This window comes from Elephantulus edwardii, unplaced genomic scaffold (genome assembly GCF_000299155.1).
Source record: "Elephantulus edwardii isolate Elephantulus edwardi_28Jun2011 unplaced genomic scaffold, EleEdw1.0 scaffold00113, whole genome shotgun sequence".
NCBI classification, from domain to species: domain Eukaryota; kingdom Metazoa; phylum Chordata; class Mammalia; order Macroscelidea; family Macroscelididae; genus Elephantulus; species Elephantulus edwardii.
In genome coordinates, this window is record NW_006399863.1 from 10,804,054 (window position 1) to 10,828,841 (window position 24,788).

The 24,788-nt window shown below is 37.1% G+C and overlaps 1 protein-coding gene across 1 annotated transcript in view; it reads right to left on the bottom strand.

The window, feature by feature from the left end:
- The window catches only part of DOCK3 (dedicator of cytokinesis 3), a 310,047-nt gene that overhangs the window by 147,395 nt on the left and 137,864 nt on the right, over nucleotides 1-24,788 (bottom strand). The window contains exons 8-10 of the mRNA XM_006892272.1: nucleotides 13,037-13,118; nucleotides 4,177-4,237; nucleotides 2,200-2,347 (exon numbers count right to left, since the gene is read on the bottom strand). Of these exons, the coding sequence (XP_006892334.1) occupies nucleotides 2,200-2,347; nucleotides 4,177-4,237; nucleotides 13,037-13,118 (291 nt within the window). The remainder of the gene's footprint in view (nucleotides 1-2,199; nucleotides 2,348-4,176; nucleotides 4,238-13,036; nucleotides 13,119-24,788) is intronic.

The following is a 24,788-nucleotide window of genomic DNA, read 5'->3' on the forward strand; positions in this document are numbered from 1 at the left end:
CCAATGCCTTTAATGCAGCTTCAAATTTCTCCTTCAACTGCCATTGGCTCTTGCTCATATGGTATTTCAGCAAATTTTTCAGTGTCAGTTCTTTTAGTGACTTTATATATTCCCTCTATCTTCTTCTGATGCTTTATAGGTCATTTAGGATGATGCCCATAACATCTTTCAATATTGCGACTTGAGGCTTAAATTTGTTTTCAGTTCTCTCAGCTTGAGAAATGCAGAACAAATTCTTTAGTTTTTATTCTCCAATTCCAGGTCTCTGCACATTCCATTATACTTTGCTTTGCCTTCTGGAAGTCTGTTCAGCTCTTTTACTTCAGCATGTTTTCCTTTTGTTTTGCCTTCGTGACACTGTAGTGCAATGTTCAGAGTCTTTTCTGACATCCATTTCAGTTTTTTCTCTCTCCTCTGTCTTTGTAATGACCTTTTGTTCTCTTCATGGATGATACCCTTGATATCATCACACAACAAGTGATCTTCAACCACTGGTGTTCAATGCTTTAAAGCTATTTTTCAGGTAATTTTGAAATCAGATGGAAGAGATTCAAAATCCTATTTTGGTTTTCATGGATTTGTTTTCATTTTCTTCAGCCTCAATTTGAACTTATACATGAGTAATTGATAGTCTGACCCACTTCTACCAATACCTTCCACAGCTGTAGTCAATCTGATTCATATGCATCCCATCAGGTGAGGTCCATGTATAAAGTTGTCATTTTCGGTTTTTAAAAAAGTATTTGCAATGTATAAATCATTGAAAATACAAAATTTGATCACTCTACTTCCACCCTCATTTCTGTGATCAAGACCTTATTTTCTGACTAATGCGGCATCAAGATCTATCAACAATTTGTGTTATGCAGATGACACAACCCTACTTGCTGAAACTGAGGAGGACCTGAAGCGCTTGCTGCTGAGGGTTAGGGACTGCAGCCTTCAATATGGATTGAGGCTCAATGTCAAGAAGACAAAGATTCTCACCACTGGGCCAATCGGCAGCATCAGGATGGATGGTGAAGAGATTGAGTTTGTTCAAAGCTTTAGTCTGCTTGGCTCCACAATCAACACTCTTGGCACCAGCAGCCAGGAAATTAAAAGACGGATTGCGATGGGAAAGTCTGCTGTTAGGGACCTCTCTAAAGTACTGAAGAGCAACGGTGTGTCTCTGGAGACTAAGGTCTGTCTGGTACAGGCCATGGTCTTTGCAATCACTTGTTATGTGTCAGAGAGCTGCACAAGACCAGGGAGGATAGAAGGAGAATTGATGCTTTTGAGCTTTGGTGTTGGAGAAGAGTGCTGAGGGTACCATGGACTGCTAAGAAAACAAACAGATTCATCCTGGAGAGGATTAAACCGGGCTGCTCCTTGGAGGCAAGGATTCTGAGACTTCATCTGACATACTTTGGTCATGTTGTTAAGGAGGGACCGATCCTTGGAGAAGGATATCATGCTTGGGAGGGTGGAGGGCAGGCACAGGAGGGGAAGACCCTCTGGGAGGTGGATTGATTCAGTGACTGGGGCAATCAGGGTGAGTGTGTTGGAGACAGTGCGATTGGCACAGGACAGAGCAGAGTTTAGAGCTGTTGTACGTAGAGTCACTATGAGTTGCAAGCGACTCAATGGCACATAACAACAATTCCTTCTTCACTGTTTTCAATTTTTGGACCAAGTAGAACTCCTATGGTGTCTGAGACTGGAACCCTCCCAAAGCAGACTCCCATCTCCTTCTTCTGCAGAGTCATTGGTAGTTTTGAACCATCAGTCTTTTAGCTAGTAGGCAAGTTATTTTAACAAATGCATCACCAGGGTCCCCTACTATAGTATTAACCACCCACATCAAGTTGGTTCAGATGCAAACAATCCTCCATTGGGTTTCTGAGGCAGTAAATCTTTACAGAAGACTGTCTATCTTTCTATTACAGAGATTAGAACTGCTTATCTTTTGGTTTGCAGTCCTATACGCTACACACTATGCCACCAGGGCTCAAAGGGACCTGGAAGCTTATTAAAAATAGATTAGAGGCCAAGAGACACTAATCCAGACTTTAGGTCTGAGGTTCTGCATTTAAAGGAACGCTTTCTGTTCTAACTCTGGTAGTTCTGTGTACTGAATGTATTTAGAAAATACTCAAGGGCAGTGCTCAAAGGTCTTTATGCTGTAAATCACAAACATTTACAATGTCCATTACTCACGTGTAAACCTTAAGAACAAAGTCCTTTTCTTCCTTTACTTCTGTGAGCGACTGTAGGACATCCAGGATGCTCAGGACGGCACAGCCATATGGACGCCGATAGTGCAGGTGGGCAGGGCCTTTCTTTGAGTCATTCAGGAGCATCCGGCCTGGGATACAGTAGAAAGCACCAGTCAAACTAGGAACATCATACTGTTGCATTGAAACAGATGAGTGAGAGAGCAGTTTAAAAGTGATATATGATAAATTATTACGGTTATAACAAGAGTCCAGAATGAAGGTTGTATAGTAGAGTGTACTCAGGGTGAGGGTGGGAGGGATTGTATACAATGAAGGAATTTTTCTTTTACTTTTCAAAGAGAGGAATGAATTGGGGTGGAGGGGTGGGCAGGGAGAAAAGTACAAAAATTAATGAATGGAAATCCAAAATCTCTGTAAATGTTCATTAAAATTAATAAAATGAACAAAACAAACAAGAACATTATACTGCTCTCTAGCATCACTGTGATTGCTGTCTGAGGATGTCAGAGCTACAGGCACCTTAGCGAGCTAGAAGGCTGAAGGCAGATTTCCCAGGATATAAAGATATGATATTTATGTAGAGGAACTCAAACAGGGCTCTGGACAGGGCACATCCTGTCAATCACCCTTATCATCTATCCGTGAACGCAGGAGAAGAGCTCAATAAACCATTCATTAATCACACTATAATAAATCACAGTGCTTCATGAATTTCTTAAAAAAAGCTAATATGCTAATAGATTAAAATTTGCCAGGCATATTAAGGTTCTAAAGTTTAGTAATTTAGCTGCCGGTATCATCTATGTATGCACAGGTAAGGATAACAACTTGCTGTTCTTTCAACCAAATTCTGCTTCCAATGCTGCTCCTGAACTACTGTGGTTGTGACAGCATCTTAGGAAGAGACAGGGACTTGATTTTCCTAGTCATCAAAGGTTGTGCAAGCAAAACCAGAGGCTCACATAAATGCTCTACTCTTTGGCAAAGGACTAAAAAATAATCTTTGATGAAAATGTACACAGTATTAAGACTTCACATCTATGACAGAAGAGGTGGTATTCAGATACCTCAGAATTTGTTGTTGTTGCTGTTATGTGCCGTCAAGTTATTTGTGACTCACAGCGACCCTATGTACAACAGCCCTAAACTCTGCTCTGTCCTGTGCCAATCACACTGTCTCTGACATTCCCATCCCAATTACCCCAGTCACTGAATCAATCCACCTCATACAGGGCCTTTCCTTCCTGCACTGTCCCTCCATCCTCCCAAGCATGATGTCCCTCTCCAAGGACCGGTCCCTCCTTACAACATGTCCAAAGTATGCCAGAGAAAGCCCCAGAATCCTTACGTCCAAGGAGCAGCCTGGTTTAACCCTCTCTAGGATGAATCTGTTTGTTTTCCTAGCAGTCCATGGTATCCTCAATACTCTTCCTCAGAATTATACTATAAATTGTATAATTAAGGCTGGGAAAACCAATTACAGTATAATAGCATACAAACTGCTTTCTTCATCTTGAGTAGGATAAAAAGGAGATTCCATCAAATAATGACAGCAATTCTAATTTTTTGGGCATTTTTTTTGATACATACCACAAAGAAAGACCATTTTTCGTCCCTCCACACAGTTACATGCTATGAGATGGCTGAGTGAGAGGGTTTGTATGGGGGGCAAGACACTGTTACAATCAAATGGAGAGAATGCCAAAAAAAATCATTTTAAAAAAATCTGCATTTAAAATCAAAAGGGCATGGAAGGTGAGAATAAAATGCATTTGTTTATATAAAAAACCAGCTACACTGTAAGTAACATTAAGTGAAAAATATAATCGCACTAGACTCTAATCCTGAGAGATAACACTTCAGAGCTAGGAGAAGATAAAGTTTGTGAGCAAAAAACATTAAATCCATGTTGAGTTGGTCTTAATTATAAGAAGAAGAAAAAAAAAGCAAACAGTACCTATTCGGATCACATGGGCAACTATATATAAATCTCTCTTCATATCTTTGCTGCTCAGATCCTAAGGGGGGGAAAATAACATGTTAAGTATATCAAGATAATGGGTATACAGAAAATAACTACAATTTCATTTTGAACCTCATAATGATTTTGGGGGTTGCTTTAACATTTACATGAGAGGTAGTAAAACTAAATCTTAGAAAAGTTTCATGTTCCTGAGGATCCTTCAGTGAAAGTCTGAATACTTATATGTATTTTTAGCAGCTTATTATTTTCTCAGTAATATTTTTTTCTAGTTCTTATTTAGACTACTTAAGATACCAATTATCTACCAGAATTCTCACATTAGAAATCCTCAGGATACTGCCTTATCCTATGCACTGCCAACCCAAAGGCACACAGGTCAAATCCACCAGCTGGTCTGTGGGAGAACGATGGGCAATCTCCTCCCTTGAGATTCACTGTTCCTGAAAATCTGCTGAAGGATCAGCTATGAGTCAGTTCTGACTCGATGGTACTTAACAAGTGATTATTATAAAATTAAGTAAAAAAAATTCCTGTAACAAAAGGAACAAATTAATGCAGGAAAAAATAGAAAACACAGAAAGTTTATTAATGACTAAAAGTTTATTTTCTACTAATTTTATATGTATTTTATTGCCCACAAATTATTACTAATACTAGGACTGTTGTTCTTGAAAAGATTAATTTGATCTTAGTGAAATCTCAACAATTTGATTTACATTTAAAAATTCATACACACACACACGGAGTCATAATTTGTGCTAAAAATTTTATCTGGAACATTTTAAGCATTTCTTTTTAGCCCATTCCCACTGATTGCATAAATTCCAGCTCACAAATTGCATAAATTCCAGCTCACAAACAGAATCTTTTTAAACCAAAGAATGATGAAAATACTTACACATATACAAGTTTTTATATACTGTTTATGTTTGAATTACATTTTGGAGTAAAATATTTGTTATTGAATTTGTTGTTTTATTGTTGTTTTAACATAGTACAAGTGAAAAAAAAATACAAGATGCTGCCTTAAATAGGTATTGTTTCGAACTTTCTACTAGATCATTATCTATTTCCTCATCCCCTTCCACTGTTGAGGGAACTATTGTGGCTTAATGGTAAAGAGCTATGCTTTACTCTTACAAGCCAAAGGTACACAGTTTTAATTCACTCGCTGCTGCACTGGATTTACTACCTCTGAAAATTCACTGAAGGATCAACTGTGAATCCGTAATAACTCGATGCTATGTAACAACAAGACTCATTGGTGTGAATTAGTGACAGTTGATGGAGTATCTTCTGTCCTAAATGGAAAAGGTCCCTATGATTTCCCTTTCGTTTCTAATAAAGAGTAATTTCATTTCTTCAGCATATGTATACTTCTGGTTGGTCCCAGATGTTTGTCTCTCTCCAGCAAACTATGGAAAGGGCAATCAAATGGCAGCTATGATTTGATGTGAGCTATGAGATTGTGTCCCCATCTGTGGTTTGTTTTTATTTTCTGTTGCCGAGTTAAACTAGAGGAAGGCAAGCAATGAAAGCAAGGTGAGAAATGTAAGGGGCACTCACTTTCAAAGGCATTTCCTTGTTGCCTCATCCTAGCCCCAGCCTTGCTTGGCTGAATGGTGTGGAATACGTGTAAGGAAGGGAACATTAAAAAGTATGTGGAATACGTGTAAGGAAGGGAACATTAAAAAGTATTATGAAATATGTGATGGAGAGGAAAAGGAGATAAATATGTAATAAACAGGTAAATAATAAACCAACCAAAAAGGATCCCACTGGAACAACTGCAAGTGTAATGTGTTAAAAATATGTATTATGTAAATTGTGCTGCATTGAGTGTTTGCTTTCAAGTCTTCTGGGACTAGAGGTGGGATTACTTGATCATAAGGGAGTTCTATTTTGAGCTTTTTTAAGGAACCACCCCACTGTTTTCTACAATGTCTATACAAATTTGCATTCCCATCAGCAATAGATGTTGTTGTCAGATGTTATCAACTGTTGCTAATAGCAACTCTATGAACAATTGATATGAACCTGCACCATCTTCATGATCTCTGCGATGCTCAAGGCCATGGTTAATAGTCACTTTGTCAATCGATCTCCTTGAGGGTCTTCCTCTGATGTTTTTTTTCCTCAAGAACTTGTCTCTCTTGAAAACATATCCAAAGTGAAATGAAGTTTCACCATTCATGCTTCTGTGGAGCACCCTGCTTGCACTTCCTCTAAAACAGGTTTCTTTGGTCTTTATTACAGTTCATGTTATAGTCAATATTCTTCTCCAACACCATAATGCAAAGGCATCAAATTTTCATTATCCAACTTTCAGATGCGTAAGAAGCAACTGGAAACATCACAGCTTGGATAAGGTGTACCTGTCTTTAACCTGATATCCGTGCTCTTTACCCTTCAAAGAAGTCCTTAACGGAAGATTTTTCCCAACACAATATATCTTTTCATTTCTTCCTCCACACCTTTGGTGGATTTTAAAAAATATTGGTTTGTAATCAGTCATAGACACTGTTTCACTCAGGTACATGTGTTTTATATAATAATGCTATTATGGGTGTTAATTACGAATTAAAGAACATGGAACTGCCAGCAACATCAATATTTTCTACACCTATAAATGTTGCCTATTGGCCAAGTGGTGAGATTTATTTGTTTTCTTGATGTTAAGATATAATGTCATCTTTTATCTTTTTCAAAAAGTAAGTGCTTCATGTCTTCATTTTCTGTAAGCAAGGCTGTGTCATTCGCATAGGCCAGGCTGCTGTTGAGCCTTTCTCCACTCTTGATGTTCAAAGAATGTTCACTGTAGCAAATTCACAATAGCCAAAAAGTGGAAAAAACCTCAATGTCCATCAACAGATGAATAGATAAACAAAATATACCACATGCATACAACCTAGTCAACAGGTAAAACTAAGTCTTAATTTATGCTACAATTTGCACAAACTTTGAAGATATTATACTGAGTGAAATAAGTCAATCACAAAAGGACATTTTATGACCTTTTAATATAAAAAGACAAGAAAGGGAGAATGTATAGAGAGTAATGTTTATTTGTAGTTACCAGGATAGAAGGGAGAGGAGAGAGGAGAGTTAAGGGTGACAGGAAAATTACATTGATTAAAGGCAGGGTTACACGAACAATTATTATAATTACTCTCAACATATTGTATACCTGTATAAAGTTGAACTAGTAAATTTGTGATACATATATTTAAAACAACAATGGCATCAATTATAACAACAAAGAGTAGTTTCTGCAACTGCTTATGTACAAGAAAAAAACCTAAGATTTGGTTTCTTTGGTTGGGAGATTTAAGGTCAGGTTTCACGGGATAACCCAGTTAACTGGTCTAAAATGTGTTTAAATCTTCTGTTCTAGCTCTTATTTTGTCACATAATGCCTCAGGTCACTCAGGCTTGCAAATGGTCATCCAAGCCATGACAAATGATTTCCACAAACTTGAAGTAAAAGAAGAAAAAAGAGTCAAGAACTGTTTCCCAGAAAAACTGCCTCTTCTGCCATGGAACAAGAAGAACTGTATGGTACCCTATTTCCATCACTGAACTTTTTGACCAGAGTTTCCACAGACAAATCCTCTTCAAAGGGGAAAACAAAAATCAGAATGTCAATCAATTATCATGTGCTCTAGAATTTCTGGAGCCATGAAAGCTGAATAAACCCCTGAAATTACTGCCTTTAGATCATCTCCAAACAAACAAAGAAACAAAGAAATCAGCAAAATTCTTAAAAAGAAACAACAGTTTAGCTAAATTAGTAAAGAACCCACTTCAAGCATCGGGCTCTTTAGATACCTGTATCTGTATCTATTTAAAGGTAAGGAGCTGTGTTGCTGACTCAAAAGCCAATGTCTGGCAGTTTGACTCCATCAGTGGTTCCAAAGGAGAAAAATGGGCAGTTTCCTCCAACGTAATTTACAGCTTCAGAAACCCAGTGGAGCTATAAGTGGTTTCTGATTCAACTACAATGAATTTTGTTGTTGGTTTGGGTTTTTTATTCTTCTCTTTTTAAAAATATGGAATAAAAGTGGCAACAGCAACTTGAAAAGGAACCTCAAAGGAGCAGTGAGCTTATTTCAGAGGGGGAGGTAAACAACTCAGAAAAGGTGAGAATGGTTACACAATTTGTAGAAATGAATGAACTGGTATATGTTTTGCTACACAGTCTCAACCAAAAAGTTTTAAAAATTTAAAGTAAAAAATAAAGACAACTTAAAGTAGTATGCAATGGTGAAAATGAAATTTTTTATTTTTTGGCAATATTTTGGAAGAAATGGATTATTTTTTTAATAAAAATAATTGTTTAGTAAAACACAATAATAAGTACTTTTTAATAAGTCTGAATCACATGTATCAATTGTATGAAATGAAGCTTTAAGATTCTAGATGTTTATTTTTCCAAGTTGTTAACCAAGCTATAATGAAGCTGGTTACAAAATAATTGAATATTAATTAGCATCTCTGAAATCATGAAGGTGCATTTTAACGAGAAAACTGTCTTTGATATTAATAAATAAATAGTGTTTTGGGCTCTAAGTTACTAATTCCTTTCTTTCAAAAGTGGAATTTAAAATGATACTCTCAAAGTGCCACTGTAGTTTGATACTTAAGATGGTTACTGAATAATAAAAGGGAAATGAAAAAAAGGACCATTAGTATGCACTCTGCCAAACAGAAACATGAATAGTGCAGAAGATACAAGAATATGTGATACATTTCAAGGTGAAACAGCTCCTTATACCTAGCTTGTATTTTTTTATTCCAACCTATCATATGCCTAGCATAACTTCTAATTAAAATATACTAAGGGAATTAAAAACTAGTTACCACCAAATATTAATTAGATGAACTATGGACAAAAGCACCGGACTCTCATCCTCGCTTTACCTGAGTAAATATAAGGAGTAAGTCGCAGGTATAATTTACAGAATTTTACAAGTGGCTGCATAGGGTTCTTTCTGACCCTCTGTACTTCATGGTACCCAGTACTCTCCTGGTATTAGTTGCAATATTTAGATACCAAGAAAATAAAAATTAGTGCAGAAAGATATTTTAAGTAAAATTATTTGTGAATGTCATATACTCTTCTATGTAAAACTTTAATATGTTATTAAAGTGAAGTGTATGTTTAAATACCATTAACATATCATACAGGGTTATTAAAAACAAATTCTTCAAAGGCAAGTGTGGCTATCTATATAAAAATACTCAGAAGACCTAGGAAATCAAGATGAGAAGTGACTCATTCACCACTCATCTGGTAAGCAGAGTTTTAAATTCTAACTGCCTGGGAGGAATTGGATTTACTCACTGAACCAAATCTTCCTTTCCTAGGTAATTAGGAAAGATGGTCCCCAAATACATAGTGGGCAGACAGGCAAATGAGCCAGCATCTTAGGTTCAGTTATTGCTGTTTCATTTAAAAAACAGAGGAGACAATCCCATTTTTCTGCTCCTGGACTACCCTTTTTCTATATGAAAAATCACTTCAAACAACAATAATAATATGAACAGGATTTACAAATATAAAATAAAACTAACTTATTCAAACTTAAAGTGTAAAGAAAACCACACAAAATACTAACACAAGACATTCCTAGAGTAGTAATTAATTTAATTTCTTATCTCTAAGAAATAACCATTTTAAATCATGTTTTTGAACACTAAGAGTATAACTAAATGTAAAAAATGTATTGCCAACTAATTCAGACAGAAGAGCACAAGCTGTCTAAGGAGGCCACTCAAATGTGACAACAAATAAGCAGATATTAAATTTGTAAAAAAAGCCAATTACTGAGATCTTAGTATTAGCCAGGCACTGTGTCATACAGTCTAAGAAGCCCTGTGGCACATACTTCATTTATCTGGCTGCTAACAGAAAGGCCAGCAGATTGAATCCACCAGCCACTTTTTCTCTGAGAGAGAATAATGGGCAATTTCTTCCTATAAAGTTTACAGTCTGGGTCATTATGAGAGTGAATCAATTTGAGGGTTGGTGAGTTTGGTTTCATTTTCAGTGTGAGAGTCTGAGGAATCTAGCAATGGGCAAATACATATATACATGCCATTATACATACCTGCACACACTCTTTAAGATGAAAGTAAAAAAAAAATTTTTTTAAAATCCTTCCTTTATTGACACTAGTGTAAGTATAAAACACTTCCTTCTTTGATAGAATTTTTCCTTCACTAAAATCTAAAATGGTCAGGTTGTTCTGTGGATAAGGGAACCATGTGGAGACTGGGTCTGAAGTCGGCTGGGTGAAGAGGCCCCAAACTGCTGGGTTTGTAAGCTTTCTTTTTCCAAAGGTAAAGCAAGTTGACAGGCTGGCCGGAGTTGTGGCTGCATTTACTTGTATTTACTCTTAGACTGTCTAACACATATGCTAATCTGAGAAACTCCTCTAGCCCACAGGAAAAAAAAAACAACCACCCCTCAAAACTCTTACAATAATGAAAAAAAAAAATTCACCAAAATTATTTCATATAGCCCAAAGTAAACTATGAAAATCTTGGCTAAGTAAACCTTGTTAAAAAATTGATATACTTTGTAACAATTCCTCAATTCAGTATGGGACCTTAAGAAAAAACACTCCAGAACTGTTCTTTAAAGGGGACTATAGGAGCAATGTAATGAGCAAGCTTGAGTCCTCCTACTCTGGTGGGACAAAAGTGCCTCCTAAGTGTTAATTGCAGCTTTGGTTTTTAAGTTGTGGCTAAGAGCTTAAGCCTCTGGTTCCATTCAGCTTAACCGAAATGCTACCAAATGAAATATTTTTATTTACTATCATTTTTTAAATACTTATAATAATTAATTTTTCAAGAGTCAAGGACACTCATCATATTCAAAGACAGTACACACATAAGTGTTCTATTAGCCCAATATCAAGGAACAAGGCACAGATGACTGCTTTGCTAGATAATACCCTGAATCAGAATGTAGAAAGGCCTCCTATGGCCACTGTGCCCACTTGTCATTCCAGACAGATGGAAGTCTCATCTCTTTCTGATGCTGCTACAGAAAGGAAGCCTCACAGCTTCCCTAGAGTACCACTCAAGGGTTTAGGTACTCTCACTTTGATAGCGCTTCCACTAATATTCTAACTTAAATCCTGTTAATGGCAATTTAGATTCTTTCCCTTGTTTTCTCTCTGTAATCAACCCTATTTAGCATCTGAATGGGTCATTTCTCTCTTCTCTTCCTTCCTGCACTGTCTCCTAAGTATGTGAATGTAGAGCTCATTCAAGATGGGCATCAACACAATCTTCATTTAAGAGAATTGGAAGCTATTATTATTTCTGTACATCTGGGACATTCCCAATAATAGTTATTATGCTGAAGGTGGTTTCTGAAAGATAAAGTGATAGAAGAAGTACTGAAATATTAGGTGAACAAATGTGGCTTTGGCATTCAGATTAAGGTCACACATTGGATCCCTAGATAAATCCCACTTGTGTTTAGGAGGCCCACTGTAAGCATTAAAATATCTGACTAAACCAAAACCCAGGCCTTCTGTGGTAGCAATAATCCTAACACATAGGGATCCTGTAGGGCATATCTGAATTGTCCCACTGGATATCTAAGGTGTGACTCTTTTTCTTTCTCCCATGGAAGGCCTTTTCACATCTTTCTTCCGAGGAAGGGCTGGCGGATTTGAACAAGCAATCTTTTAGTTAGCAGTTGAATGTTTTAACCATAACACCCCGAGGGAGTCTAACGTCTGATTAAAAATCTACGACTGTTAAGCTGAATCTGACTCATAGTGACTCTCCTTCAGGTTTTTGAGGCTATAAATCTTAACCAGAGGAGACAAGCAGATGAAAGGTTTATGAGAATAAAAACGGGTTTAAAGTTATAATAGTCGTCTTAGTGTTCTTCAACAAACTAATAATGTTAGACCATTTTCTAAGAGCTTAAATAAAGTTAAGTATGAATACACTTAAAGAACACACAAAGCAAAATAGTTCCTGGAACATTTCAAAACTCAAGTTCATTGGCATGGAATGAGAACTGACTCATAGCTGATCCTCCAGCATGTGCTCTGAGGCTGTGAAGTACACAAGAGAAGGCTGCCAGTCTTTCTTTCTCCCTTGGAGACACTGGTGGATTTAAACTGCCAGATAGGTTAGCAGTGCAACTCCCTAGGATCTATGCAACCAGAACTCCTTCTTGTCAAGTCCAGCACTTTCTAATAAGCAGATTGCTAAGATTCTCTGAGCTGAAGGGTCCATGATAGCAGAGTCCATGACACCATGAGCAGCCACACATGAAAACACGAAAATACAACTCGCTCATTGAGTAGGTAGTAAAGGTAATTATTTATTGCCGTACCACAGATAAGTAGCAGGCAAAGACCCTCCACTTGTATTTGGAAGAGAAGGACTGTTTAGTTTGTCCCTCTTTATATGCTTTCACTGACAAACTGCAAAACTGTGAATTTGGAGGATGCCTTTAAGAGAAAATATATTTACACATCAAAGAAACTGCCAGTGGCCTTGGATAAAACTAGTAAGAAAGATTTTTTTCTTTAGTGTCTACTATATAAAATAGCTTATAAAATGTACATCAATAAAAGACACTTGATTGCTTTCCTTTAGTAGAGAATGTAATTAAAACCTGTAGCTGGTTTCAGTTTTCTTTAAATATTTCATTAAAACCTGAGAGAAACATAAATCAAGTTCTATTCTTCCAGTATGTGGAGAAATAGGAATAAACACTAATTTCCAGGGTGACAAAATCCACATAGCAGGCCCCTGGGTAGAGTCAACAGTGGAGAAGTGAAAGAGAATTGGCACATACTGTAAAAAGGGCACACATTCGCTCTATCTTCTCGGGGTTCCTTGGCCCACCATTCTTGTTCAGTCTCACCAGAAACCGCTCACTGAAATGTAGGAGAGAGAGACAGAGAAATGTAAAGGACTGCACAAGCCAGAACAAATAAAGAGGGCATATATAGAGAAACCCTAAACATTTACAGAATTGCTCACCATGACCAACAAGAAAAGGCATAAGTTTAGTAGCAAGATATTCCACCTTTCATGAAAAGTACCATGCACCAGATACTATGAACTGTCTCACACGCCCTACTGTTTAGTTGCTGGCTACATCTCGGCTCCCACAGGGTGAGCGCTCCTATTGACAGCAATGAGAACTGTGCCTTGTATTTCTCCCAAATACTCCCAAAATGGCATTATGCGCAACCCATAACTAGTACAGATATTCTTTAAGGGGAACACTCAGATGATCATAAAACATTCATACTACTACATATAAAAGAATCTATACTACATAATTTATATGTTCCTACATAGGACTCTCAAATACCACCCCAGGGCTAAGAAGAAAAATGTTATAAATATTTAGGTGACAAGTCAAAGAACAAATAAAACAGCCCTCACAATTTAATAGAGCTACCAAAATATTTTATCCCCCAAATAATACAGGTAATTATTAAAGGAAATTAATGGACTAAAAAAAACAGAAGCAGAATAACAAAAAAACTTTGAACATCATTAGCAGCATTTAGAGAATGTAATTATTTGGAGAAATGTCTCCGCTCATCTCATACCTGCCCCTGCTGAGGATCTCATTTCCATTTCTTCATCTCAAGGTTCCCTACCAACTGTAAGAAGAAACATTAACCAAAAGAAACCCCCCAAAATGTGATTCTAAAAGTAATTTCCTTACGCTGTGACCTCAATCACATACTCACAGAATAAAATGTGGTATTTGTAAAGGGGCTGACAGTAAAATATTTATTAGAATTGTAAGCTATGTTACCATAGCAACCACACAGGCTGATTCATTTGTTCATCCACTCATTTGTTCAGTTTAAGCAATAGTTACTGAGTTCTTCCATGTTATACAGGAGAATAGAAGTGTGGACAAGATATATAAAGAACAAGATATAAAAAGTATATAAATAAATATAAGCCATGCAGAGCTTATGGTCCTAGCAGGCAGTCAACTATACAGAAATAAAACTCTGGGAAGATCTGGGTCAGATGTAAATTTTGGAATTCTTTAGCCACGAGTAAATGAGAACAAGGAAGGAATGTGAAAAGAATAGGGCACTCTGGTGGCCTAGTGCACTGCTAACCCAAAATGCCATGCCTCTCTGGTGGTGTGAATCCATGAGAAACTGTGAGGAAACTAAACAGGCAAGCTCCTCTCATGAGATGTACAGCCAAGAGCACCTAACGGAGGCTCACCTATGAGATGGTTCCAACTCTACAGCAATGAGACAGAGCCCAAAGGATGAGAAAGAAAGAGAAAAAAGAAACCACACCCAAAATCCTGAGGTGTGCGGATACATAAGAAATGAGCAGAAAAGACTAATTAGCAAAATATACACATAGAGACAAACATTAAAAAAGAGAAGATTATGTCAAGGGAAAAGAGTGTCTGAGAGGGGTGATAACAAGTCAACTGAGTATGTTATCACATGAGTCAATGATCGAACAATGTACATGGAATGCTGGGAAAGAGATCACTGGAGATTCTTGCAAAAGTTGTTTCAGTGGAGTAGTGGAGAAAGGTTAACGTAATCTGTTAGTAAAAACAGAAGTAAAACAACAGGAAACTAATGAACATCTGTGAAGAGGTAGAGTAGTCTGTTTAGTTAACTGGGTCACCTGGGTTCAGGTAGTTTTTGCATAAGATAAATTATACATATATATAATCAGCTGATATTATTTAATAATGATATTAAGAGAAATCAATGGAACAAACATAGCGAATTCAACAAATGGTACTGAATAACCCCACACCAAAAAAACCAAACAAACAAAAAAACTCCCCAAAAAACCTAACATTTTTAAAAAATCCCTCAAAACCCTTGGGCTTTAATTATGAAATATAATAATCTGAATGCATCACAAACCTAATTGTAAGGGCTAAAATAAAAAAATCAAGAAGAAAATGCTGTAGGGAAAAAAGAGGACAGATACATAGTTTGTTCACATTTGTATTTTTACATTTAACATACAGTAGAAATATTTTTGTGATAAGGATAATTATCATGAACCAAAAAATGTAATAAAAATGATAAAAATTTAAATCACCTCCTTTAAAAAGATACTAAGAAGACAAACCCCAGACAAGGAGAAGATAATTATGAAATATTAATTTTGAAAGGATTTATAGCCAGAATACATAAGGAGCTCTCAGAATCTAAGAAAAAATTAACAACTCAATTAAAAAGGGGGCAAAATACTTGTGGAGACTTTTTATCATTGGAAGCTGGAATAGCATCTACTTCCTAAACAATTTCTATGAACTCTATGAACTTTGATACATGTAGATAGAAAAGCTTCAGGCTTTTTGTTCACAGGATCACTATGAGTCATTCTTGACACAAAGGCAATCAACAACAACAATATAAAAAGATGGTAGATAAGTAAAAGTAGGGAAAAGTACATAAAAAGAGGTAATCATTAAATACTATATACACGTTGTTTCTTTGATTTGAAATTCTGGGAAAGGCAAAAGTGTAGCAAGAGAAAGAAAATTAGAAGTTGTTAGGGAGCTCTGGTGGCTTAGCAGTAAGCAAATGTTGTGTCAATCCAAAGGTATGTGGTTCAAATCCACTAGCAGATCCATGGGAGAAAGATGGGCAATCTACTCCTATGCAATTTACTGTCTCTGGAATCCTGCAGGAGGGTCAGCTGTGGATTAGTTCTAACTGGCCAGCGCACAACAACAAAACAACAGAGTTTAGGCTCAAATGGCAGGGATCTGATTGTAAAGGTGTATATGGAAAATTTGAGGGATGATAAAATATTTTATTTCTTGACCATGGTGGTAATTTCAAAACTGAATACATCTGTTAAATGCAACAAACTGAGTATTAAAAAGAGTCAACACCACAACAAGATAAAGGTAAATAATCCAATAGAAAAATGGGCACAGGATATGAACAGACACTTCACCAAAGAAGACATTTAGATAGCTAACAAGCACATGAAGAAATATTCAAAATCCCTAGCTCTAAGAGAGATGCAAATCAAAATTAACTATGAGATATCATCTCACCCCAGTCAGAATAGTAAAATTTAACAGAACAACAAGCAACAAATGCTGGTGAGGTTGTGGAGAAACTAGAACCCTTAGTCACTGTTGGTGGGAGTGTAAAATGGTGCAACCACTGTGGAAGGCAGTATGGCGCTTTCTCAAAAAGTTGCAAATAAAGATACCATTTGACCCAGCAATTCCACTACTGGGAATATACCCCAAAGAGACCATAAATGACATCCAAGCAGATATATGAACACCCATGTTTATCGCAGCTTTGTTCATAATAGCAAGGAGCTGGAAACAACCTAAGTACCCATCAACAAACAAATGGATAGAGAAGCTGTGGTATATTCACACAATAGAATACTACGCTGCATTGGAAAACAAGGAACTCATACAATATTATTCAAAACGGGTCACCCTGGAGAACATATGCTGAGTGAAGTATCATATTCACAAAAAGAAAAATATTGCATGGTGCCACTGTTGTAAAACAGGACTGACCTAGGGGTTGGGGGGAGACTGAGAAAGATGGGTTCAATAATGTATACTGCATTGAAAAAAATGAGGAAGAAAACTGTTTAGAAGGGATATGTTATTAGGTATTTTTTTTTGTCATGACAGGAGTCCAGAGTGAAGGCTGTAAAGTGGAGTGGACCTGGGGGAGGGGGAAGGATTGCAAAACAATGAAAGAATTTTTCTTTTACTGTTCCAAGAGGGTAGTGTACTAGGGGGGATGGTTGGGAGGGGAGAAAAGTGCAACAATGAATGAATGGAAATCCAAAGTCTCTGTAAATTTTCACTGAAATTAATAATAATAATAAAAAGAATCTCTTACAGTAGCAGAAGAAACAAAGATTTTCCTCTAAATCCAACAGAGACAAAAGTCACGACCTACAGCTGGTTCCCTGAACTCAGGCTTACAGCCTCCTAAATTGTGAGGAAATAAATTATGGTTTATGAAAAAAGTAAAAAAAAACCAACAAAAAACCAAAAAAAAATGAAAGAATGTTTCTTTTACTTTTCCAAGAGGGTGGTGTACTAGGCGGGAGGGTTGTGAGGGGAGAAAAGTATAACAATGAATGAATGGAAATCCAAAGTCTCTGTAAATTTTCATTGAAATTAATAATAACTTTTAAAAAAAGAGTCAAGACATTTGCTTCAAAAGATGGGAAATAACCTCAAATATCTATGATCAATGCATTTTCAATAAACTTGTCAAGATTTTCAAAGGAGGAAAGATGTCTCTTGAGCAAATGGTGCTGATACAACTGAATAACCACCTGAAAAGAATAAAAGTTGGATGCCTACCTCACTCCACATGAAAAAAAAATTCTCAAAATAAACCAACAGCTTAAATGTAAGAGTTAAAACTATAAAACTCTTAAGAAGAAACGAAAAGATAATCTTCAGAACTTCATATTTAGTAATGAATTCTCAGACTTGGCATGAAAAACATAAGTGAAAAAAAAGGGGGGTAGGATAAATTGCTTCAAACAGATTCATGCTTCAAAAATTATCAAGAATGTAAAGTGAAGACTGTCTGCAGAACAGAAGAAAGAACTTGCAAATCAAGTATTTTTCAAGAATTTACTATCTAGAATAAAGAACTCTTAGAACTCAACAATTAAAGGATAACCCGATTTAAAAATTACCTAAAGGATTTTAATAGATATTTCCTCAAAGAAGATTAATTCACATATTCCAAAGCATATTACAAGATGTTCTTTTTGTATCTTTAAGGGAATGCAAACTAAGCCCACAATCAGCTAACACTGCATATCCACTGAAATGACTTTAATTTAAAAAGAAAAGTAGTAAGTGCTGGCAAGGATACAGAAAAATAGGAACTTCCTTATATTGTTGGTGTAGACATAAAAATGGTTCAGCTATTGCGGAAAACACAGTGTGGTTTCTTGAAAAATCCAACAGAATTAACCAAGACCTAGCAATTCCACTTCTAGGGATACGTGAGATAAGAACATATATCCACACAGAAACCTGTACATGAATGTTTACAGAAGCATTATTCATAATAAGAAAATTAAGGAAACCACCTCAGTGCTGTCAACAGATGAATGAATACACAAACTGTGGTATATACATGCAATAAACAGCAATGATTTAAAAAGGAATACTATACATGCTATAACTTGGATGAATCTAGAAAATGGTATGCTAAATCAAATAAGCCTACCAACAACAAAAAAAATCATATAACATATGGCATATTTTATATGATATATACAGATTATGCAAATCCATAAAAATAGAAAGAAAATTAGAGGCTTCTAGGAGACGGTGGTAGAGAGTAATGAGGAATGATTTTACTTGGTAGGTACATTTTTAAGGATGGTCAAAATTTTTCAAACCAGACATATCTGGTTGTTGTACACTTTGTGATTATACTAAATACCAGCGGGTTTTACACTTTATAATGGTTAATTGTATTCCTGTAAGTTTTACCTCAATTTATAAAATAAACAAACAAAAGGTGGGCTACACTTAAAACAATTTATATCTAATGGAACAGTACTTGCAGAAGGGATGGGTTTAAAGCAGAGGGGAAAAAAGATAAATTGATAAAGAAAAACTCCAAAGATACCAAGAACTGATAGCAGCCAGAGAAATAAAGCAAAGCCTGGAGAAAGAAACAAGAGAAGTGCACACAAATAAATTTGTAGTTCTAATGTTTGAAAATTGGGACTTACCACAGAAACTAGAAATAAGAGCAAAGCTAAACAATTTTTAAAAGAGCAATTATTCCAGAAAATTCTCAAAACTATTTGAAAAAAATGCTAATAAAGGCAAGCACAAAAGACCGTTGAAAACCCAGCAAACTCCTTCCCTTAAGCAAGACAAAAGGGAGCTCTGGTGGCCTAGTGTCAAAAAGTTGCGCTGCAATACCAAAGGTGTGCTGTTTGAATCCCCCAGATGCTTCACTGGAGAAGGAGGGACAATCTCTTCTTGTGCCAGTCAGATCTGATTTGACGGTATACAAGAAGGGAAAAAACCAACCAATCAACCAAAAAAAGAAGACACAAACACTAATGCCAATTCTCCCTCTGAAGCATATTCTGAATCTTTACAAATCTCTGCACTCTTTACTGGCACTAGTCCTGGCCACCACTGGACTGTTGCTTTCAACTGTCACTGAGTCAGCTCCTACTCACATCACAGTATGTACAAGATAATGAAATGCTGCATGGTCCTGTACCTTCTTCAGAATGGGTATTATGTTTTAGTTTGGCTATTGTATCAATCCATCACTTAAGTGACCTCTCTTCACTGACCTTCCAGTGTACCAACCATGATGTCCTTTTCCAGTATCTGGTCTTTCCTGACAACCTATATGAAATAAGCAAGCAGCAGCTTTGCCATCCTTGATTCTAAGGCATATCTGGGTGGACTCAACACTGGATTATTAGAACAGCTTCCCAATTAATCTCCTTGTCTTTTTTTCCTTTCTACAATTAATTGTTCAGAGAGAGTAATCCTAAAATATGATTCAGATCACACTACTTTCTATATTAAAATACTGTCATGTTGTTGTTATGTACCACTGAGTTGCTTGAGACTCATAGTGACCCTATATAAACAGCTCCCCTGTTCTATCCTGTCTCCGACACACCTACTGTCATTACCTCAGTCACTGAGTCAATCCATCACATTCAGGGTTTTCCTCTCCTACACTGTCCCTCCCCCTTTCCAAGCATGATTTCCCTCTCCAAGGACTAGCTCTTCCTTGCAAAATGCCCAAAGTATGTTAGGCAAAACTTAAAAATCCTTGCCTCCAAGGAGCAGCATGCTTTCACCCTCTCCAGGCTGAACCTGTTTGTTCTCCCAGCAGTCCATGGTATATTCAATACGCTTCTCCAACACCACAATGGTGGGAGAAAAAAAAATGTCTTCAACAAAGGATTATGGGAATACTAGATAAACAAAAAAGAAAGAAGCTGGGTCCCTACTTCACATTATACACAAAAATTAACTAGAAACGATCACAATTTGAATGTAAGAGCTAAATCTACAACGAAGAAGACAATATTGGCATACATTTTCATAACCTTGGGATGTTGTTTCTGTTGATTGCTGTCAAGTCAAGCACAACTCACAGTGATCCTATAAACAAAAGGCCTCATGTCTTTCTATAACTATTTGTCATTTATCAAAGTTCACAGAGTTTCCAGAGGCATGTTGTTTAGGAAGTGGATGCCACTACTGCTTCCAAAACCTTGGGATACATGATTAATTTTTAGATGTAGCACTAAAAGCAGAAGCAGTAAAACAGACAAAGTTGGACCTTCTCAATATTAAAAGCTTTTGTGCTTCAAAGTACACTATCAAGAAAGTAAAAATTTGCCCATGAAAACTAACAGCTGTAGTATTCAGAATAGACAAAAGTGTAGACAATGCAATGGATGAATGGACAAAGGTGGCAGATCTACCACACAATGGATCAAGCAATAAAAGAAACAAACTACTACACTAATGGTTAAACCTCTCTCATGATTCAAATTCACCAGAAAGCTGCTCTGAGGGAGAAAGATGGGCAAGCTCTTCCTGTACAATTCATGGCCTTGGAAACCCAATGGAGGGTCAACTATGAGTTAGCTCTAACTCAAGGGCAATGAGTTTTAATCTGAGAGTAAAATGTGAATGGAAGTAATGCACTCCAAGTCCAGGCCTACCTAAGAAAGTCTTCTATATTTGCATCTCCATTTTCTTCTCCCCTTTCAAATGTCTGGAGCAGAGACCACCCATACAGAAATCTTGAAATCACATGATGACGGAAGGCTGTTTATTAAGCTTGGGTCCCTAAACGATTGTGTGAATGGGACTGACTAAAATGCAATGACTTTTGAGATTTTTTTTAGTTTCTAAATATACCACATACCTGAATGCTGAAATACATTTATGTAATAATCATCTTCAAATAGTATTCGTACTAGCATAAAGCAGAATTTTGTCATCATAACCAGTGGAGGAAAGACTTAGATATATGCCTAGAGTTCTTTGAAATGAAAAAACTGTACCATTCAATTAGCTGTGAAGTAGTCATAATCTTTATGGATATGGTGGCTTAGTGGTAAGGAGCTGCGCTGTCTTCCCAAAGGCAGATGGTTCGGGTCTACCACCTACTCCGTGGAAGATGGGTAATGTCCTGTGTGATTTACTGCCTCTGAAAATGCACTCAAGGGTCAGCTACAACAGCAATAGTAACAACAACATATGATCATAAAACCAATTTTCGGAAGTATATTTCTTTTCAAGAGAGTCTATTATTATTTTTTTACCCTCTTCGGAATGAAGAGAATCACTTTCACTATTCTCTGTGAATCTTTGTCTTCTGGAGCTGCCAAACATCCACATATTGGGCTGCTCTTTGGAGGAGCCATATCAAACTTTGGCTCAAAGATAAAAAGGTAGATGGGTCAAATTCTTAGGTAGTACAGACTCACTGACTAATTGTTGTTGTTAGGTGGCACCAAGTCAATTACAAGTCATAGGGACCCCTATAAATAACAGATAAAAACTTTGTCCTATCCTATGTCATTCTCATGATCTCCCACACACTTGAGTGTCCACACACCCTGCCCTTCCATGTTGTCGAGGGTCTTCCTCTCCTTCTCTGATCCTTCACCTTTCTCAAAATGATGTCTTTTTCCACTTTCTCAAAATGATGTCTTTTTCCACGAACTAGATGCTCCTGAAAACATGCCTAAAATATGTGAGACAAAGTTTTACCAACCTTGTCTCTAAGGAGCACCCCAGCTGCACTTCCTCCAAGACAGACTTGGGGTTTTTTGGCAGTCCATGGGATATTCAATACTCATACACCACATTTCAAAGACATTATTCTTCTTTCATCTTTATCGACTGTCCAGCTTTCAGATGCATAGGAAGGAAATTAAAAGACCATGGTTTGGATCAGAAGAAGCACCTTAGCCTTTAAACTAACATCCTTGCCCTCTAGCACTTCAGACAGGTCCTGAACAGCAGCTTTTCCCCAATGCAACCCATCTTCTAATATCTTGATTGCTGTTACTATGGGTATTAATTATGCATCCATGCAAAATCACTGACAACTTCAACCTTCCTCTATCATGATGGTGCCTATTGGTCCAGTGATGAGGACTGTTGTTTTCTTGATGTTTAGATGTAATCTATTTTGAAGGCTGAGTCTTTGATTTTCTACATCAAGTCCTTGATCTTTCAACTCCACAGAAATTTCTTTCTTCTCATTCAAAGGAGGTCACTAAGCCTAAAGCTCTCACAGTACCTACTTGAGCTTCACGCTGCCTTGGGCTTTTCATCTGGCCTTCTTCATACTTTGTGGAATTCAAGTTAACTGCTTTTGCATTTCAAAGGACTCTAGGTATACATCTAAGCACTTCCACCAACAGCTGTGATAAATGCTGCTTTCTGCTAATATTAAAACTATATGAAGCTGGGTATTACATAAAGGCACTTCAAAATCTAGGGTCGTTGGCATGACTAAAATGGCTTAACACAAGATCTGACTACAACTCCATTTTGCCCTCGGGTCTGTTTTTATTTCTGAGAAGGTGATTCATGACTGTTCACGGTCAAACCAGGAAGGAATCGTTTGCCCTCAGAAGAACACACTTTAATGTACATTAACTAGCATACAAAAAGATGCTTAGCCATTAGGGAAAATATCCAATCAGAAGGATTTACTTTAGCTAGTAATTCAGAATACTCTTTTATTGCTAGTTAATAATATTTTCAATCTTGCTCAGAATCTCACTGACAGAGCACTCTGTAACTTCTATGCTACCTTTAATCACAAATCACCCTCTCCCTCTACACAGCAATTTTGCTCTACAACAGTATCAAATCTAGTGTGTCCATGATTTGGCATTAGATGTTTTGTCAAAGAAGTATACAAATACTATTGAGAAATGCATTAAAACCACAGTTAGTTTCCGTGTTTAAAAGGGGTCGTGGTACTAGGGATATTGTAGCTAATGTTAGATGGATCTTGGCTGAAAGCAGGGAGTACCAGAGGAATGTCTATCTGTATTTCACTGATTATGCAAAGGCATTTGATTGTGTGAATCACAACAAACTGTGACTGACTCTGAGAAGAATGGGAATCCCAGAACACTTGATTGTGTTAATGCAAAACTTATACTTGGAACAGGAGGCAGTCAGAACAGAGCAAGGAAACACTACATGGTTCAAAATTGGAAAGGGTGTACACCAGGGACGTGTCCTATCTCCATACCTTTTCAATCTATATGCAGAACAGATTATCTGGGAGGATGGTCTCTAAGAGGAGAAATGTGGCATCATGATTGGAGGAAGATACATCAACATAACCCTGCTTGCTGAAACTGAGGAGACCTGAAGCATCTGCTGCAGAAAGTTAAGGACTGCAGCCTTCAATGTGGATTGAGGCTCAATTTCAAGGAAAAAAAACCCGATTCTCACCACTGGGCCAACTGGAAGCATCATGATAAATGGTGAAGAGATTGAGATGGTTCACAGCTTTAGTTTGCTTGGCTCCACAGTCAACACTTTTGGCACTAGCAGCAAGGAAATGAAAAGATGTATTGTGATGGGAAAGTCTGTTATTAGGGACCTTTCCAAAGTAATAAAAAGCAATGGTGTCACTCTGGAGACTAACATGTGCCTGATACAGGACATAGTATTTGTAATCACTTGCTATGTGTCAGACAATGACTAGGACAATGACTAGGGAGGACAGAAGAAGAATTGATGCCTTTGAGCTGTGGTGTTAGAGAAGAGAATTGAATATACCATAGACTGCTAAGAAAACAAACAGGTTCATCCTAGAGAGGGTTCAACCAGGTTGCTCCTTGGAGGCAAGGGTTCTGAAGCTTCGTCTGACATACTTTGGGCATGCTGCAAGGAGGAACCAATCCTTGGAGAGGATGTTATGCTTGGGAGGGTGGAGGGACAGCAAAGGAGAGGAAGACCCTCTATGAGGTGAATTGATTCAGTGACTGGGGTAACTGGGTTGGATGTGTCTGAGACAGTGAGATTGGCACAGGATAGAGAAGGGGTTAGGGCTGTTGTACATAAGGTCACAATGAGTCACAGGTGACTCAAGGCACATAACAGCAATAGGACTTCTCAGACACTTTAACATTCTGGACAGGTAGCATTTCATAAATCCTTAACTCCCTAATCTGCTTTTGGAAAGGCAATGAATTCCAAAGTAGCAGAGTATGGTACATCTTGAGAACTGCAACAACTGCTTGCATTTTCCAAAGGTGCAAATGGAACTGTGGCAGAGTAAAACTTCCTCATGAGATTTTACAAACACCCACGTCTCCACATGAAAGCAACAGGTCCATTTTTTCTCTTAAATAAACCAGAGCAAGCCATTCCTCTTTCTAATTTACTCTCTTATCTCTTTCAAGAGAAAAAGAGACTGTGTTAAAGCACTTTCATAGGCAATGTAATGATAGAAAATGTTCTATATTTAGTTGTCTTTTATCTTTGTAAACATGAGCCATGAATGAGTAGTATATGAAGCTACATT